General features: G+C 39.5%; 1 protein-coding gene across 2 annotated transcripts in view; it reads right to left on the bottom strand.

Moving 5' to 3' along the window:
- Positions 1–598: 598 nt before the first annotated feature.
- The window catches only part of WIPF1 (WAS/WASL interacting protein family member 1), a 75,416-nt gene continuing 56,500 nt past the window's right edge, over positions 599–19,514 (bottom strand). For both annotated transcript variants that reach the window (XM_060779360.2, XM_060779369.2), the window contains exons 4-9: positions 16,087–16,216; positions 14,625–14,801; positions 11,248–12,018; positions 10,108–10,332; positions 7,589–7,702; positions 599–6,313 (exon numbers count right to left, since the gene is read on the bottom strand). In XM_060779360.2, the coding sequence (XP_060635343.2) occupies positions 6,258–6,313; positions 7,589–7,702; positions 10,108–10,332; positions 11,248–12,018; positions 14,625–14,801; positions 16,087–16,216 (1,473 nt within the window). In that variant the 3' untranslated portion in view covers positions 599–6,257. The remainder of the gene's footprint in view (positions 6,314–7,588; positions 7,703–10,107; positions 10,333–11,247; positions 12,019–14,624; positions 14,802–16,086; positions 16,217–19,514) is intronic.

The following is a 19,514-nucleotide window of genomic DNA, read 5'->3' as shown; positions in this document are numbered from 1 at the left end:
ATGGCAGTGTAGAAGGAGCCACAGTGAGTTCTTGGAATCCATGGGGTTCGGTTCCAGGATCCTCATGGATACCAAAATCCATGAATGTTCCAATCCCACTATATACAATGGCATAGTAAAATGGTGTCTATTATATAAAATGGCAAAATTAAGATTTGGTTTTTGGAATATTTTCAAGCCATGGATGATTGAACCCATGGATGCAGAATCTATCAAAATGGACACTAACTCAAAATATCTGATCCCAATGCAATATATTGGTACCGACTACAATTCTTTGCACATTGGGATTCTGGCTGGAATCCTGTTAGTAAACTACTAGTGCACTGGTAGCAGAAAGAAAACAGCAGGTTGTGTTCATGAAGGAAGCAAGGTATTGGGAAATCCGTTTATCCAAAAACAATTGATTATTATTGCGTAATATTAGAAAAATGGCAACAAATTAGCACAAGGCAGCAACAGTATTCGAGCCTTTGGAATCAAGTTATCTTCATTATAGTTTTGCAGGATCAGGTATGGTCATTGTAAAAGATTTTTAAAAACCCACATTATATATTTCTTTTCGGTACAATAGAAATACAGCTTCTATTAACAAAGATTTGGTCCGATCTTATTTTTATTGTTGTCTTGGAAAGTCATGAGTTACCTTTGTTGTCTAGTTTGTCACAATTTAAATCACAGTGATAACAGACACTTTAAAATATGCGTGTTTATAATCCAAAACAAGGCAGAATAAAAACAATTACAATATGGACATATCTTATACACCTGTACAATGAGTAGGGGATATGCGTGACAAAGAGCAAACATTCATTCATTCTGAAGTTCCATTGACTGATTCATAAAACTTACTTTGATGATAAAAACTGCAGCTGGACAAGTCATGAAATCTATGATATTTCTGTGAGCCCTTCCACACAGCCATATAACCCAGAACTTCAAGGCAGAAAATCTCACAATATCTGCTTCGAACTGAGTTTTCTGAGTCCACACTGCCATATATTCCAGTTCAAAGCCGAAAATGTGGGATTTTATTCAGCTGTGAAGAAGGGGCCTCAATAAAGTTCTTGAAGTCCAATGTTAGATAGAAAAGGGATTGGGAAACATAGCTCTAATGGTAAATTCTATAAAACAAATACTGGTTTAGCATTCACATTTTGAGGCGATGGGGTTGATCTAAGATGTTTTCTTTTTTGGTTTCTTTTTTTAAGAGACAACAGCCATGTATATTAAAAGTGGCTTTAAAATGTACTAAGGCACCATGGGAAGACTCAATTTTGCTTCTCCTGTTTGATCACTGCATAGTCAAATAAATACTTCATCTAAAACATCTATCACACAACATGTTAAACTTAAAAATGCTGTGCTTTAATATACATATTTTTAAAGGGCAAAAGAGATATTGTACCCAAGTGCATCCTATAATCTGTTTCTTTGAAGTATTTTCCTATAACATTTAACAAAACAAAACACAATTTGCAAAAGATTCCTATAGGAGAGAAAGTGCTAAGATGTCATCCTCCGAGGAAGACAGAAGCCCTACTTTGTTTGCTTCTTTCTCTGAAGGCCACAATTCTAGAGGCGAAGGCTTTGGTTGACATTTCAGGAATTAGTATGAAAACGGTACAGTTTATTGGCAGTGTAACAATAGTTGAACTTCAGAGTTTCTGAATACCACAGGAATGGATGCTATTTATAAAGCAATGGAAGGTTTTAACTCTTATAAACGAGGCCTAGACAGTTCAATCCCTCATAATGATTTTTGTTACAGAATCCATACAGAACTGTACCCAGAAGATGGGCATTCTTTAATATTGTTATCAGGACAATTCCCCCAAATTTCAGTCACATACAGATATGTTAAACAAGAAGAAAAACGGTTTGGACAAAAATGTATCCTAATAAATTTCTTAATTTTTACAATTTAAATCCGTTATTTTTGTCCCAACCAGCAAAATCTATTAAGATAAAATGTCATGCCATTATTTGGTGAATGATGAAAAAGTGCAGTAGACATAACATGCTGTGTAGTTCAGTGGTTCTCAATCCATGGGTCCCCAGATGTTTGACCTTCAACTCCCAGAAATCCTAACATATTGGTAAATTGGCTGGGATATCTGGAAGTTGTAGGCCAAAACACCTGGGAACTCTCAGGATGAGAACCACTGATGTAGTTGCTATCAACATATCTGCATTGGAAGAAAATAAAAATGTCTTCCACTTGGGTGATATTTGTATTCACTGGGGAAATGTCCCATAATACAAGAGGAATCTTGTATCTAATTCAGTTTTATTTTATTACATCTATTTTTTTGTTCCCTGTGCACTTCTTTGGACATGGATAATTTTTATATTATTCAATACATTGGAATTCCCATTAGAGTCGGAAAATATTCCACTATACAACCAGTGGCCTTCAGTCTAATCCAGTGGTTCCCACCTTTGGTCCTCCAGGTGTTTTGGACTTCAACTCTCAGAAATCCCAGCCAGTTTACTAGCTGTTAGGAATAATGGGAGCTGAAGTACAAAACACCTTGAGGACCAAAGGTTGGGAACCACTGGTCTAATCAATGTAAACACCAATTACAATGGCCTTCATAATTTTACTTCACCATCTTCACTTGACTCCTTAAGAAGAGAATTCGGCCTTAATTAACTTATGGAAAATGCACAGCATTTGGAGCATTTAAATAAAATCAATGCATGACTTATTTTCTACTTAATTCACTCTTCAAAAGAAAATTAAATGTTTCAATTTCAGCAACAAAATATATGTAATAATACAATCTTTTCCATCCTGTGGAGTTTTTATAAAACATCACAAATACATAAAAGGAGGACTGGATTGAAATTGGAACGATTAATACTGCAAATAGATCAGGTTGTTAAGGATTTAGAAAAAAAGTAACAGTCCATTGAAAAACTCAAAATTGTAGGCAATGTTTGACCCTGAAAAGTACTCAAACATATTGCTGCACTAATGTCTGTGCAAAAGCCCTTCAAATGAGCTCTGATCTTGCAATGGATGGAGTTTTGGATCCCTGAATGTATTAATCAGCGAAGGTTCTGTTGCAAGCATGGCCTTGAGGAATGTATCTCAACATTAGGCCTAACAAAAAAATTTTTTTTAATTTTAATTTTTTTTTCAAAAAGGCATTACAAATCTTCAACTGTATATTTTATACACGGATACGGAAAATGCAAAGCTATGCTTTTTTTTCTCTTCTCTACCTACAAAGCTCTATCTTGCTTTATTTACCATTGAGGGGATGACTGAATGATTTCAGTGCACTAGTCTAAAGAAAGGTGCAATCTTGGCCAATAAGGCCACTCACACAAAGCACCATGAGGAATATTTCTGAATTCCTTTCAGGAGTTTTATCTAAGTTATACATTGGTTAATAGCAACTGTTCATGCAATATTATACCACCTTTTCTTGTGCATCTCTAAAGAGGTCTCACCAATAACGGTCCCTTTCACAATTCAACTTTGGATAATACTTATTATACATCTGGAATTTTCAACTTCTTCCTCCCATTATGGCATCACCATCAAGGCTATGCTGTTTCCTCCAATTTGCATAGGAATGTAAGAGATGATACATGGCAGATCCTTGAAGGCAACATCAGCGCTTCCACCCTTTCATAAGCAGTCATTTCATTCTTCTCGTCTACAGCCACAGTTCCCTCAATGGTCCTGTATTTCTCACCATGTAACTTCACCAAGTGAAGTACATAATTGCAAAGTGATAAAATCCATTTCGAACCTGTCATGATTTCAGAAATATGATTCCCCTGCCCCCAACTGTCACTTCAGAACAAAACCTAGAAGACCTTTCTAGCAGCTTTCCAGGTGTGGAATATCCTGTGAAAGTAATTAATTCTTCCAACAATATCAGAACTCATATGCTGGGCAGCTGTTTTGCACCCGTATGGAAAACTAAATGAAAAACTTGTAACAGGTCAATGGAATGTGTCCTGCCGTCAGATATTTCCTGCTTGTACCTGGGTGCCTGGATAACAGCTGTCGCACACAACTGGAAGGGAAAAAGGTGTCTCTGACACCCAAGAGCCAAATAAAAAGGAACAATAATTAAAACAGGTTTAACTGTACCGTGAGAAAAATGGAAGCTTGGGGTAGAGATATTAGCAGAAAACCACAGAAATTCTTATTAATGTACTTTGGTTCGTAAGTGCACTAACTCACTTTTAAATATTTGTCTTACATAGTTCAAAAGTAGAGTGCTTCACAGTCATCCACAAAATTATAGAATAAATGAGGAACTGCAGAATAATGCAGGTTCCAGAGGAAAACTCTAGGAGAATAACTGTTAATAAAATTTAAGTTTAACCACCTAGGGGACAGTGATATTTTAACACTGTTACATTTTAGCACCCCAATCCAAAGAAGCACATGTGCAGCTGCCATGGCTTTGCACATATAGTCCTTTAAAGCACAAACAACCACCAAGCCAGCTGTTGGTCTAAAAAAGAGAACCGGAGAAACTGAAACCAAACCCTGGGGCCACTTCTGAAATGGGAAGCAGAAAAGTTTTAGCCTATTTTTAATGGTGGCTCTGTATGTATTATTCTAGCTGCCCAAATAGGGAACAGAACACGGAAAGTTACTTTTATAAAGTAGTTAAGTTATAGGTCCCTGGTCCAGAGGTACTTACCATGATAGGTACATTTTAAATACTTAGTTATTCAGTTCCTCAAAAGTAACTAAAACACTAAAAATATCTAATTGCAACAATATGACACACAGAACAAGCCGTGTACTATTTCTCTGCTACTATTTGGCTGCTCAAAGAGTGAATTATCCTTCATTAACTTGTAATCATAATATACCTTCATTATACTTCACAATTGGAAAGAAGGACTAATCATTATCTGTAATATCCTGCTCCTGAGCGCTGATTGCGACGGAGGAAGATAACTTTACATACAGCACCGAGTTGTGTATGTAGCTCCTCCACAATAACTTAACAGTCTTCAAACAGATAGCCATGTTTGTTCATTTTAGTAGTAAAAGAGAAAGGGATCTTCTGGCATTTTTAAGACTGTGCAATCTGTTTAAGTTTAAGTTTTCATGAACTACTGCCTGCTTTTTTAGATGTAAGCAGTATTGTAGGGTTTATCGTTGATGATATGCTCCAAACCCCTGTCCCCTTCCCCTATATATTTGAAACCATGGATAACAGTGAACCTATATTTTGACTATATTGGTCTAGAAAAAGACCATAGAATTGCACTGAAAAACCTAAGAGATCTACTTTCAGGAAGGAATATTTTCTGGAGTGTGGGTAAGTGTAATTGTGGATATTGACTCCATGGAAAGCAAGGTTGTACCATACATCAGCTCACGTTAATATAAACTGGTTAGTCTTAAAGCTATCACATGCCTCCTTTCTCCAACCATCTTACCTCATATGCGGAATTGATAGGTGGATAGAAAATTTCTGTGGACTTCTGAAAACTGATACCAGTGTTACCACAGCTGAGGTCAGAAATGGTCTTTGGAGGGCTAAACTTCATTACAGATACTATATAGATTGTCATGCAATTATTGCTCAGAGTATTCTTGTGTCGCTTAGTTTTTCAAGAGTCCCGAATCCCTTCAGGGATATATAAAATAAAGTTTTATTATAAGAGTCAAAATTCACTGGATCAGTTTGATCCAGACTCTCATACAGATCACTGCTTGAAACTAATATTCAGAAATCAAATTTAGCACAGAAGTTCCACACAGAAATATAGAAGAGTATCATCTATGGGAGGAACTCCCAAAGAAGTTTCTGCTTCAGGAAGACTTGAGCTCCATTAAACATTGTTAGACCGAAATAGATTCACTGAATCATGTTGAACTTGCCATTTAGTGACTGCTTCAATGGGTCTGTTGTAGGATTCCAGCCCTTGCGTGTTAGGGAAGAAGAATACATCCGGCCAAGGTCCAAAACCTTATTGGAAGTAAACACTACAAGATCCTTCCACGAAGTGTGGAATAGCTGAATCTATCTATCAATCTATGATTGAATAAGCAAAGAAAGTAAGCACTTCAAGTCTTTTGGAATTCAAAGCGAATTCAAAAATGGATTCTGCTGGTTGGGTGTGAAGAATGAGCTGGAGGTGGAATCTGTGTTCAATAGTGCTGAAAGGAGAGGAAGAAGCTTTCTGGAAACACCAGTTGCAAAGGTGGGTTCAAGAGAAGTTTTAGAACAGCACGCAGTCATTCTGAAGGACAACTGAAATCAGTTTCACCTTGGAATAGGCGGAAGTGGGGGAGCACCTCTTTCTCTACGGCTGGATCCACCTGAAAGACAAAGACCTCACAGTGATACTTTCATATGTATTTTCAAACTTTGATAGTGTGTGTACAAGCTAACCATCTAAAATGGCCCCATCACTCAAATGCAAGACACCTCTATTATTATTGAATGGAATCGAAAAACAATTTAAATATGTGTGTGATAAAAAAATTAAGAATATGATGGCTTGAGAGGCCTATAAGGTAACTTCCTACTGGTGGGAGTTGCTGTTGTTTGAAACTTGTAATCATTTCTCAACAAGGCAAACATCAATTTTTTAAAATTGCTGGGCGAAGGAGGCTTGCAGGCTTTTTCAAGCATCACAATCCTATCCTTTACTTTTCTTCAACCCAAATGTTGACCAGATATTAGAATATTATCACCACTGTACTACAATGGTAGCTCACATTATAAGAAAGAAAGAAAGAAAGAAAGAAAGAAAGAAAGAAAGAAAGACAGAAAGGAAGAAAGGAAGGGAAATATGCATCCGCTGTGGAATGCTACTTCTGTCATGCTACTTTCATATTTTGAGGGGAATGGGAATACCCTTTGCTCACAACTTAATTACAACGAAAATGTAAGTTAAACTACAACTGATTTGCTGTGAGTTTTCCAGGCCATCTGGCCATGTTCCAGAAGCATTCTCTCCTGATGTTTTGCCCATATCTATGGCAGGCATCCTCAGAGGTTATGAGGTCTGTTGGAAACTAGGCAAGTGGGGTTTATATATCTGTGGAAGGTCCAGGGTGGGAGAAAGATCTGGACAAAATACAGCCTAGAAAACTCACAGCAGCCCAGTGATTCTGGCCATGGAAGCCTTTGACAACACATTATAACACTGAACATCATGGACAAAGTACACACACATACATCCATCAATTTAAATCAGGCCTAGTCAATGGACAACCTGCAGGCCACACACAACCTCTGGGAATCCTTATGTACAATCCTTGAAGCTGCTCAGAAAACTCCAGTCCTGCCAATTTTTAAAAAGGATTTTGGGCCTTTTTTTGGTCAGAAAACTGCCAAAATCACCTGAAAATGCAGCCACTTGCTTCCTCTAACTAAGTTTTTTTGACCAGGGACCACTTGAAAAGGGACCACTTTCCAACATTAGTACCAAGAAAGCTACAAATGAGTTTTTGGTCAACTTTAGATTTGGTTTGGTTATTTGGGGTTCTGATTCAGAAAACTGCATTGGATAGACCACATCAGCTCCAGTTTCTGGATATTTTTTGTTGCAGTAATCATTCATCAAACATAAATGAGATAGTACTTACTTCTATTATCATTCCTTCCCAATTTGCTGGGGTAGCTTTTGTTCATGGGCACATATGGCTCTGGAGGTGGCAAGTCAGACAGAGGATGGAAGGAAAAGCGGCTTTCCCACTCATCTAGAAAACACAAGAAGAGCAATATTTTCTTAACCTCTGCAATTCTATACTACAGATAGGACATCCCAAATAGAAATACTCATTCAGAGGTATTCACAACGTAGAAAATAATGGATGACAGGAGAGATAAATTGTCCTCAGAGTGGCAGATTTCCCCCCACCCCTTGCAGTACTCTATAGGTGAATGATATCAGGGGTGTGGCCAACCCCACCGTATTCTCCAGTTCCTAGCAGAAGTGTCAGATGGAGCTTTTCCAAATGACACGTGATAATAAAACCTGACAGTGTAGATGGATTTGCTCCTCTTCCTCATTGTGGATGTGTGGGAAAAGGAAATGCAGCAGTGAAAGGAACCTCTGCTTTCTTTGATTATCCATTTAGGGCAGTGGTTCTCAACCTGTGGGTCCCCAAGTGTTTTGGTCTACAACTCTCAGAAATTCCAGCCAGTGTACCATCTGCTAGGATTGCTGGGAGTTGAAGGCCAAAACATCTGGGGACCCGCAAGCTGAGAACCACTGGTTTAGGAAATGATGGGTTTTGTGGCTCCTATTTGTAACTAGTGGAGCTTAAGGTTTAACCAGTATAGTTATGGGAAAGCTTGGGAAAGTTGCCAATTGAGTGCCAGTGCAGGGGTGTTTTCTGGTACATCCCTATGGCCAATCAGTATGCATTTATATAAGCAGAGTAGAGAAGTACATGGAAAAAATGATATTAAAAATATTTTACAGAAACAATGTATTCAAGCGAACACTACATCTCAAATCCAGTACAAAGTGTTATATTGAAGTGATGATTCCTGACTATTCAAATACAGATCTCCAGCTGATATAACAATTGAACTAGATTATCTTTCCAAAAATCAGCACAAAAAAGGGAGAGCAAGAGACTGATATTTTTGTGTGCGTAACTAATATGATTGTATCGCACCTCATAAAATGTAGAGTGGTCTTGGTTATCTCTGGTAGCCTTTAGTTTTTTAAGTTCTCCATCAACATGATTTTCCAGACTCTATCTAACCACCCAAAACTTGACAAAGCATTTAAGCCTTTTGAAATTTGTGAAATCTCTATACACATGCTACCAAATAGATAAACATGATCAATTCTTTATGCGAAAGATTCTAATTTGCATTTTTAAAAAGAGAAAGTGGTCCCAACTCTGGCAATAGTTTTCGTGTGATGTAGTTTTACTGATGTCTCCAAATACCAAATTCAAGAAATGAAGGACTTCTGAACATGACTACCACATATAGTGGTACGACCTGCTCTCAAGTAGTTTAGCAAAACTGCTGCATAAGGAGGTATTGGGAAACTCCTTATACAAGGTCAGAAAAAGCCATTACACATGGATAATCCACAGTAAAGGTGGTTCTGGCCTCTCTTTATATGGAAGTGTTTAGATATCTATAGCTGTATAGCTAAATAATGAAAAAGGTGTCTATATAAGGTAATTCAATTTTATACAGAGCATGTATATCTGTTTGAAGTAAAATTCATGTTTTTCTAGAATATCATTATGCAAAGGGATCTTGTAACACCTTAGAAGTAGACATAATCTAGGAAAGTTTATACCATCAACCTCATTCTCTCAGTATCTAAGATGTTATAAGATCCCTTTGGTTATTACTTCGAGTAAGTCCTATTGAACATACTGGGCTTATTTTTCAGTAAACATGAGTTACAACTTTACTTTTCTCTTTTTTCAGGGCAGGAGTATGTTACTCTTAATTCGTTCCTTCAGGGAACGCAACCATCTTTGTTTGCATCAGAACAGATTGTGCTTTTTATGCTAACAAAGTTGCATGTTGTGCAAAAAGAAACTCCATCTCCTCCTCACTTATCCCACAATAAAGCTTTTCATCAGGTACTGTGATGGGAAGTGAACAAAAATTAGTATCAGTCTGTAATGCTGGAGCATCATCGTCCTTGTAGCCTCAGCCCATCTATCATAATGTAATTAATTCCAAGTGCACAGACACAGCTTCTCTTGAAATATCTGCCTGTGTCCAGTGCCTAGCAAACTGAAGGCAATTGATATGTAAAATATCATTCCTAAAATAAATAGTCTGTGATTATGAAAAAATGTTTTTCTTCATTTTTGATATCGTAGGCCTTGATATTCAGCATTATATGGCTGTGTGGAAGGGCTCTGTGTTCCCCCAAGTGGGAAAGTTTTGATACTCTGAATTTTACAGGCAACAGTCTCTCTCCAATGGTCATATCAGATTGGTCAGACAGAGCTGCAGGTCAAAACAGATGGAAGCTAAAACATTTGCCTTTCTGCCTCTGTGTAGGGACTCCTATCTCTTGAAGACAATTTATTGAAAGTATGGAGGTTGGGAACATGCAATCTCAATTTCTCGAACTCCAGGTGTTCAACCTCTCAAGAAAACAGGTTCCACTCACCTTCACAGGAAGAATCCTGGAAGCCATTCCGCATTGCTGATGAGGGTGGTGGTGGAGGCGGTGGTGGTGGGGCTCCAGAGCCTGGCCGGTCAGGAGGAAGTGGAGGCACTGATCCACCTCTGTGTTTCTCAAATCCTCCTCTGGAAGGAAGCTGTGGAGTTGCTGGCAATGCCCGCGAGGTGCTGCCATTTCTGCTTATTGGTGGTGGTGGGGGAGGAAGGGATCCTAAACACAAGAAAAGAAAGAAGCAAACAAGGTTACTGTACTTGCAGTACAGCACTTACCAACCTGAAATTTCCTGTTGGATTTTCTTGTTTTCTTGGCCAGAAAGACCCAAGAACATCATGTACTGAGAGATCAGAATATGTGATCCATTTAAAAACATTTGCTGCCTCTCTATGTCACCTCTTTACTTCTTTCTGGAATTTCTTACAGGTAAGAAAAGGCTCTATATCATGTTCCATTTGAGACTGGTCTCCTCCCCCAAGCAATTCCGAAGTTTGTATCAGAACTAATTTAATTCTCTGTATGTGAATGATCCCTTGGCACAATACTTACTACACTGGCATCTATTTAAATAATGGGTAGATAATAATTGGTTTGACAAATGCTTTTAAAAAACAACATTCCTATCAGCCTTTCCCAGCATAGTAAATGGTGAGGACTTCCCATGCCACATTCTACTAGTGATGGGATTTTTTTTTGGCTGCTTTTGGAAGAACAATCCCCCAAAGCGTCAAATAAACACTGTCAGATACCTAGTGTCAATGTACCATCTACTTGTTCGAAAGTATATATAAATCAGAATACCTTAAAATAATATTGCACACAACCAAATCTCAGTCATGTTTCTTTAAGGGATGGAAAGAGATCAAAGATGGAGCCATGCTAGCCTCTCTAGGGAGGGAGATGCAAACAAACACCAAGAAGGTCCTCTCTTGCATTCCCACAAAATGACACTGAAAAGGCCCCTCCAGTCAATCTTGGAGCTCTAATGAGAAATGGAGACAGTGTCCTTCAAATACCCCAGACCCAAGTTGCAAAGGGACTTGTCTTCAGAACATTAGTTTACTATATAACAACATCTCATGATATTGGGTAAATTGGGATTTTTGCCAAAAGAATGCAGAGAAGCCTTACCTGATCTACTGGGAGGATCTCTCACAGGTGGTGGTGGCCTTTCATTTGGTGGAGGTGGAAGAGGTCCAGACCGACCAGAGCTCGGTAAACTTGGTGGAGCAGGAGATGCAAGTGATATGTTTCTTTGAGGGAGCCGTGGCATTTCATCATTTCCTCCAGACATGGGTGGAACTGGAGGTGGGCCTGGCCTATTGGGAGGAGGGGGAGGAGGAACCGGAGACCCAAAGGATGGCCGAGGTGTTGAAGGCACTGGAGGCTTGTTGTTCTGAGGAGGAGGAGGGGGCAGGGAAGGTTCTCTGTTGAAAGGAGGCCTGTTTCCTGAGGGTGGTGGTGGTGGAGGTGGCTTATCATCTATTGGCCTGCCTGGTGCTGGAGGAAGAGGAGGCCTATTTGAGGAAGGAGAAGAAGAAGCAGGGCTGCCTGGTGATGATTGGCGCATGGATCCTCCAAATCTGTTTCCTGGGAATGGTGGTGGCGTAAGACCCAAGCTGGCTTGCCTGCTTGCTCCTGGCAGAAGAGGAGCTCCTCGGTTGTGCAGACTTGATGGGACAGGCCGTGGAGTATTTGGCACAGGAGGGGCACCAGTGTCAGGCCTGGATCCAGCATCAGGTCTTGGGGGAGGCATTCGGCTTCTTTGTGGTTCCATAGCTGGAGTTCGTTGGCCAGGAGAAGGGCCTGGAAACCGGCCTATGCCACCAGGGGCTGAAAAGGGCTTGGCAGATGTCGCCCGTCCTCCTGGTGGGAACACTGGAGCTCTGCTTCCTGCAGAATCTGAGAAAGCAAAGAAATTGGTTATATAGGGGTGGGGAAACAATATAAGGAATATTGATCAAATATTGGGAATTATATCCAAAATGCACAAACATTTATCTCACTATGAATACTTGCATTGAAGAAAATTCAAGAAACTACAGATCTCCTTTAGAAAACCAACAGAGGATCTTTTATAAGAATTTTCAAGGATGAATGAGAAGGAAGCTCCCCTTTCTTCATGCTAGTTCTCTCTTTATCTTGATTTTAGCAAGCACCAAATCCTCTGTCATATATTCTCTGCATGACTGTTAGCCTTGCAAAAAAACAGATCGAACTTAATTTGAGAGAAAGGGACACATTTATGTGCTGTCTGTTACTGGATTTTCTGTAGAAGAGGCAGCCTACCAGAGAAACTCCAGTGTGTTAAGTGCTGTGGGATTAAGAGGAGATCCATAAATAGCCTGTGACACAACAGATAATGCCAGCTCTTAAAGACTGTGTTATATCAACACAGGCTGAAAGATCACTGCATGTACTTCAGAAGCGCCACTGTATTCAAGGCCTTGCAAAAGATGTCTCCCCATAAGGAACGTACAAAGCTGTCCTGCCTCTGACTCTTTAGCCCAAATGCAATTCTTCCACATCCTTCAGATGCATTGCAGGACAAATCAAAACATTCCCAGCTAGTGGGACTAATGACAGTACTGGATTAGGATGCTGGGAACTGTAGTCCAGCACATCTGGAGGGCCCAGGATTGAGGAAGATCCTCTGCTTCATAAATACATCTAAGCTCCACAACAGCTTAAGTGATAAAGGACATATTGCTTTAAAAATCCAGTATTTTTATAAAGATGCCACCCCTTGGGAAAAAAAATGTAAAACTGGATTAGGAGATAGTTTAGAGCAATGAATAAAATGTTTAAGGCAAGTTGTAACATAAACATTTTTATATAAGAAAATGATCAGGATGTGATCATTGCAATTCTTGGACTTTGTTACCTTTTCACAGCTCTTCTTATGGACATGAGTGCTTTACGTGTGCTTGACACTATGGAGAACTAGAAGATACCAAGTATTTTTTCCTGTTTCACTAAAGTTGATGGTTTCTTTGGGTTTTTATTGGGACTTTGGTGATTGTTCTTCATAAACTGACAAAACCAAGTTGGTTTCTCACTGTTAAGGACCTTGGTTCTCTATTTGTATCCTAAATCAAAATATACATACTTGTAAAATGAAATTCAATTTGTGATTCCTATCTGAATAAACTGTTATCTGACCATGCCAAACACAATGACTTTATAGCCCAAGATTTGTGCATAAAGCAACTAAGTGACTTTCAGTCTGCAAAGGATGCTAATATCACATTTGGGATGGGGGGTGGGAGGGGATTCAAAAATTTCTGTCCTCCCCCCCCCCCCCCAAGCTTTACAATTTCTGGGAATTCTGAATCTCTAAATAAGATAGAAACACGATCAAACAGATTTTATCTAAAGTAATCTATACTTGAAGGCAAAAAAATTAAAGATAAAACATTAATTGCGGCAATGAAAAAAAGGATATTTGCCATGAAATCTTGTCTTAATGGATGTCTGTTGAATCTTACAAATGACTGTTGAATTTGGCTGAGGAAATACACAGTACAACTTTCACATCAGTGGAGGATACATTCCAAGATTTTCCATGAACACCCGATACCGCTGATAATAGCAAACCCTAAATTTTGTTTATACTTGGGCCAGAATCACACTAGATAACCTAGGAGGCCCACAAACACTTCTGGGGAGATAGGTGCGGGATATAAATAAAGTTTTATTATTATAAGTGAAACCATGGATATCAAATCCACAAATAAGGGGATAATACTTAAGAGGAAATGGTGGCATCTTAAGCTTCTATAGTATGATTCTGGTCATGCCATTCTCTAGTGAATGGGGCAGGAAGGATGGTAATCAGACTGGGTAAAGTGAGAGTTAAGATATTGTGTTATGGTGATTTGAGCACTGGACTCCAGAGACCAGGATTCAAATTCCCATTTGGCCATGGAAGCTGACAGGATGACTTTGAGCACATCACATTCTCTTAGCCTCAGATGAAACCAAAGAAAAACCTCTCTCTGGACAACAATTTTGCCAAGAAGAAAACCCATGACAGGTTTTCCTCAAGATTACCCTTAGTTGGCAGTTACCAAAAGGCACATAGGGACAACATAAACTACCTGTTCTGGGTGTACAATGACTTAAGTATAAATGCAAGTCAGAAGTGGACAACCTGTGGCCCTCCCGATATTGTTGGACTTTTATAAGTCCCATCCAAGTCAATGTAGAGCTGATGAGCATTAAAACCCAGCAACGTCTAGAAGTGGGAAGCACAACTTGCCCTCTCTGATTTTAAGTGTGCTCCCAGATAGCTGATTTCATGAAATCCACCCGTTCACACCATTTTCTCCCAAGATTGTTGTTTAGTCAGTCAGCAGCCCTGCTTCTTGGCAATAAAGGTTGAGAAAGCAGGAGGGCTGACACATTTGCTTGAACTTTTAATCATCTAAGCTTGTTGGGGATGCTGGATGCAGTATTCTATCCTTCACAGAAAACATCCTTGACAAAACAAACCACATCTTCCTTACCATTATCCCTGTTTGTTGATCTAAGTTTTGGCATCCCTGATTGGAAAAGACCTCCTAAACCAGGAGGCCCACCTCCACCATAACTATTGCTGCTGCTGCCACCACCACTACCGCCACTGCCACTACTGGCGAAGCCGCCACCACCTCCACCTCCGCTGCCACCCGATCCTTTTGGTTCTGCAGAAAGAGAGAGAAAAACAGTATTAACTTCTTAAATCACAGAAGAACAGAACAGAGTGAGAGACTCTTATAACCTTTCAAGTAGTGTTAGGGCCCATCCAGACAGGGCCCATATCCTGGTCCCTCTCACAAATGACACCTCCAGTAAAAGAAAATGAATTTGAGACAAAGCAGGAAAAGCACTACTTTATCCTGAATTAATTTGAAAGCCTATTAGACCCGTGCCTTTCTGAAAGGCATGGGTCTAATAGGCTATGGGCCCTGTGGGGACAGGCCCATGGGTAGTCCCAGGACTACTCGAGGGCCTGTCTGCACACCCATCTTGCACCTTTTGGGCTCCTGGAGTCCAAAGATGGGAGATGGCATCCACCCCTCCCCCCCTCCTCAAAACCTTTAAAATTAAAATAAAACTTACTGGGAGCCATTAGACCTCTCTTTAGGCCTGATGGAACATACTAATGATGCATGAGAAGATGAGGGTCGCTAGGGGTGATTTGGCCTCCCATCTCCTTACATGTCATTGGTATGTTCCTCCAGGCTGAAGAGAGGCGTAATGGCACCCAATAAGATTTGTTTTTATTTTTAAGGAGTTTGTGGGGTGTTTTGGGGGTGGCCCCATGGCAGCATGGAAGTTACCGCACTGCTATGAGGACATCCTATAGAAAAGCCTGTTTTACCTCTTGGGGTGTGCAGACTTTAATGCGCTTTGGAGTGGGTTCACTTAACCTCCTCTGAAGTGGGTTAAATGTATGTCTGGAAGTGCCCTTGGATTTCAGTGCCTATCAGCTTAAGCCAGTCGTTCTCAACCTGTGGGTCCCCAGGTGTTTTGGCCTACAACTCCCAGAAATCCTAACAGCTGGTAAACTGGCTGGGATTTCTGGGAGTTGTAGGCCAAAAACATCTGGGGACCCCAGGTTGAGAACCACTGGCATAAGCCAACATGATCAATAGTGAAGAATGGTGAAAGTGCTACTTCATCATTGTGAGCCACTTCACATCTCATTTGTGAGATAAATGTAGAATAATAATAATAATAATAATAATAATAATAATAATTTATCAGCATCTGGAAAGAAATATGTTTCCCATCCCTGGTCTAAATTAACCCCCCCCCCCCCCCCACCTCACTAACATGTCCACTGACCTAATCAAAAAAGTTTCTGAATCCCAGCTCTCTATTCATAAACACAGCAAAATTATATACTTCACAACTTAGTTGAATAGAATTCTTCAACTAAATATAGCGTTGATGACCTGTGAAATGATACACAAATATACTTACTATCAATGACTGGGGCACTTCTATCATTGGTAACAGCTTTCTTAAGTCGTTTCCCTTTGGTAATATCTGACAAAAGAGCATTTCGACCTGCTTGTTCTGATTTATTTAAGGAAGGTTTTTCTACATTTGCCTGCAAAGTAATTGGAGTAAAATATTAGGCAAAGGAAAAACAGGAGTACATAATCAAAATTTAGGTTTGAAACATGACACAGGATTGGATTTCCTTTGTACTCAAGAACTCCATTATTTGTTGCATGGTGTTGGTGAGGGTTGGACAAAAAGAGTAATTGTTCTGATGGCTTAAGATGGTTTGGACCACTCTCTGAATCTCTCACCATTTGCCAGAATGTTGAAGCTTCAGGAAGTTGCAATCAAAAGCATGTGGTGGTATAAAGACTGAGAACCACAAGATTTAGCTGAATCACATCCTGTAACCTTGGATAGGCACCCCCAAAGCACTTCATCCTATTGTGACAAGAACTATCAAAAACTATCAAGAGAAGAATGATCAAGAATAGGATTCAGAACCTTTGGTCTTCCAGATGATATAAACTACCATTTCCCATACTAACTGGGAAACAGGGAACAAACCTTGAAAATATTTAGAAAACCAATGGTTCTCCACCCCTGATTTAAGAGCAGAGGTCGATGTACCCCATGACAAACCTCTTCTAAACAAATCTTACCAGGAAAACCCTGTGTCAGTTTTGCCTTAGAGTTGCCATAGGTGAGAAGCCACATGAAGGCACACAACAACAACAAACAATAGCCACAATATTCTAGAGAATGTAATGAAAAAATAAGGAAACATTTATTAAAAAGAAATCTGGAAAGTATTCAGATAGAGGCCTTTCAAAATCACTATGCGTCTGCAGTGATGGAGCCAGGTGAGCCTTAGGGCCCTTCCAGGCACTGAACTGGTTTATATGGCAGTGTGGACTCTGATAATGCGGTTCAAAGCAGATATTGTAGATTATCTGCCTTGATATTCTGGGTTATATGGCTGTTTAGAAGGGCCCTTTGGGGACCCTTCTAGACAGGCCCTATATCCCAGTATCTGATTCCAGGTTTTCTGTTTATCCCAGATTATCTGGCAGTGCGGACTCATATATTCCAGTTTATAGCAGAAAACCTGGGATAAGATCTTGGGCTATAGGGCTTGTGTGGAAGGGCCCTTAGATAGAAGAATGTTCTACCTTGTACAAAAAGCTCTTATTTGGTCATAGCTGAACTCAGTTCATCTCATTATCTCACACCTGATGGATTGAAATGGCATATAATTAGCATTTCTTGAGGTTAAATTAAAATAAATTTATTTCTGAAATGTCTAGAAAGATTTGGCTTTGATTTTCATGCTCTTGCCAGGTTGCAGTATGGGCAATGTCTATCTGGTGAAATGGTTATACTACTTTTCGACGAGGTGGGGACGAGGGAGAGGGCCTTTTCAGTGGTGCCCCCCAGCTCTGGAATGCCCTCCCCAGGGTTATTAGTCAAGCCCCCACACTGTCCTCCTTCCATAGGGACCTGAAGACCTGGCTATTCAAACAAGCTTTTGAAAAGCCTAGTCCCTAGTCGATCCATGATTTTTTGACGCAACCTTGCACTTTATCCCATACCGTTGTCCCATGGTTACAGCTCTCTACTTTTCCCATTCCCTGGCTCTATTGTTTGCAGCCTGGCCATGTTTACATTAGCTATCACCACTGATGGATGTGCCCTGTTTTATTTGAGTTGTATGTTGTTGTTACATGGTCATATGTTTTATTCAATTGTATTTTATATTGTATTTTATGTCATGTCTTCTTTTAGGCATGTTGTGCCTTGTGTAAGCCGTCCCGAGTCCCTTTGAGGAGATGGTGGCACGATACAAGAATAAAGTTCTTCTTCTTGTTGTTGTTGTTGTTATATAGTGCTTTTTCAATGGTTTCTTAAACCTCACACCAACCCTAGAACTGGCTTCCTTCTCTCTTTTCCATGGAAGTAGATAAAAGCTGCAGGATTTTGCTTCAGCTACCTTTGGCCTCCCTGGCTTTGGAATGTGTCAAGAAGAGAAATCAGTTCCTCTTGAAAACAGGGAAGTGCATGCTCCTTTTCCTTAATTTTGTGAAGCCAGAGACAAAACTGTTTTATTCACAGAGAAACTACATCTGCTGTACATATGCTTGCTGTTAAATTATCTTCTCTGCAGTTAAAGCTTCAAAAGTGTGAAGATGCTACATCTCCTAAACATGTGCTAAGCACATTCCAACAAGATGGATAAGTTAGGATTTCCAAACATGTTTCCAAATGTCGACAGGCCTAGAAACGTGAAGCAGCTTTGTTCGTTCATCAGTAAGTTGAAAAGGAAGAGACACTTCTTTTAATTTGCTATTTTGGAAACACACACCAACACACATGGACACATTTTCTAGAGCACAACACTTCCATCATCCTAACACAGGATTTCCTGAATTTATTTGTAAGGGAACAAAATAGTTGATTACTGTATAAAACTTTAAAAAAATTACAACTACTTCAGGAAGAATTTTGCTCTACCACTTCAAATCCAGAGAACCATTTCCAATTTTACAGGCTCCTGAAAAGTTTATTTAAAATCTGCTGTGTGCTATTACAAAATGCCTGTGCTGCCTTTTGGTGACAAAAACAAAAGCCTTTAAAAGGCTTAGCAAAAAGAAAGAAAATATTTTGAATGGATAGCATGAAACAGCTTAAATTTTCCCAGATGTTCCAAAAGCTGACTCATGTTCATTCAAGATTCCACTAAATAAGCATATTTTCCCCCACAGGGCAGTTAATCATGTGTTAGGTTTCTGTGCTGGATTTTGACGTTTTCTATCCCCCTAAGTCTTGTATTATAACATACTCAAATAGGTTATGAACAGAGAACAAAATCATTTAAAAAGCTGTGTTCAGTTTCTGTTAAGGCTTCCCAGAGTGTAATGTACATGTTTCTTTAAAACCTGGGGGTTGTGAGGGGGGTGTCAGAGGGGTCACCAAAGACCATAAGAAAATACAGTATTTTCTGTTGGTCATGGGGATTATGTGTGGGAAGTCTGACCCAATTCTATCATTGGTGGGGTTCAGAATGCTCTTTCATTTTAGGTGAACTATAAATCCCAGCAACTACAACTCCCAAATATTAAGGTCTAAGTAATATAGCAAAAGAAAAGTATAATGTATTAAGGGAAGCAAGAAGGAAAACGTTACAAAAATGGTACAGAACTCCTGCACAACTTTCATGCTTTGTACCAGGGATAAAGGATAGGTGTTGGCATGGCTGTGAACAAAGAGGGGTGTTTAATCATATGATATAGGAATGTGATCAAGTGCAAGAATACTGGAAAATGATTGAAGGGAAAATCAATAGAATGTTAAATTTGCAAATAGTAATAATTAATAGAAATATACTACATGCACAGATAACAGGA

Source organism: Anolis sagrei, chromosome 1, assembly GCF_037176765.1.
Source record: "Anolis sagrei isolate rAnoSag1 chromosome 1, rAnoSag1.mat, whole genome shotgun sequence".
Lineage (NCBI taxonomy): Eukaryota > Metazoa > Chordata > Lepidosauria > Squamata > Dactyloidae > Anolis > Anolis sagrei.
The sequence above is the reverse complement of the archived record's forward strand: the minus strand, read 5'-3'. Positions and strand labels throughout refer to the sequence as shown.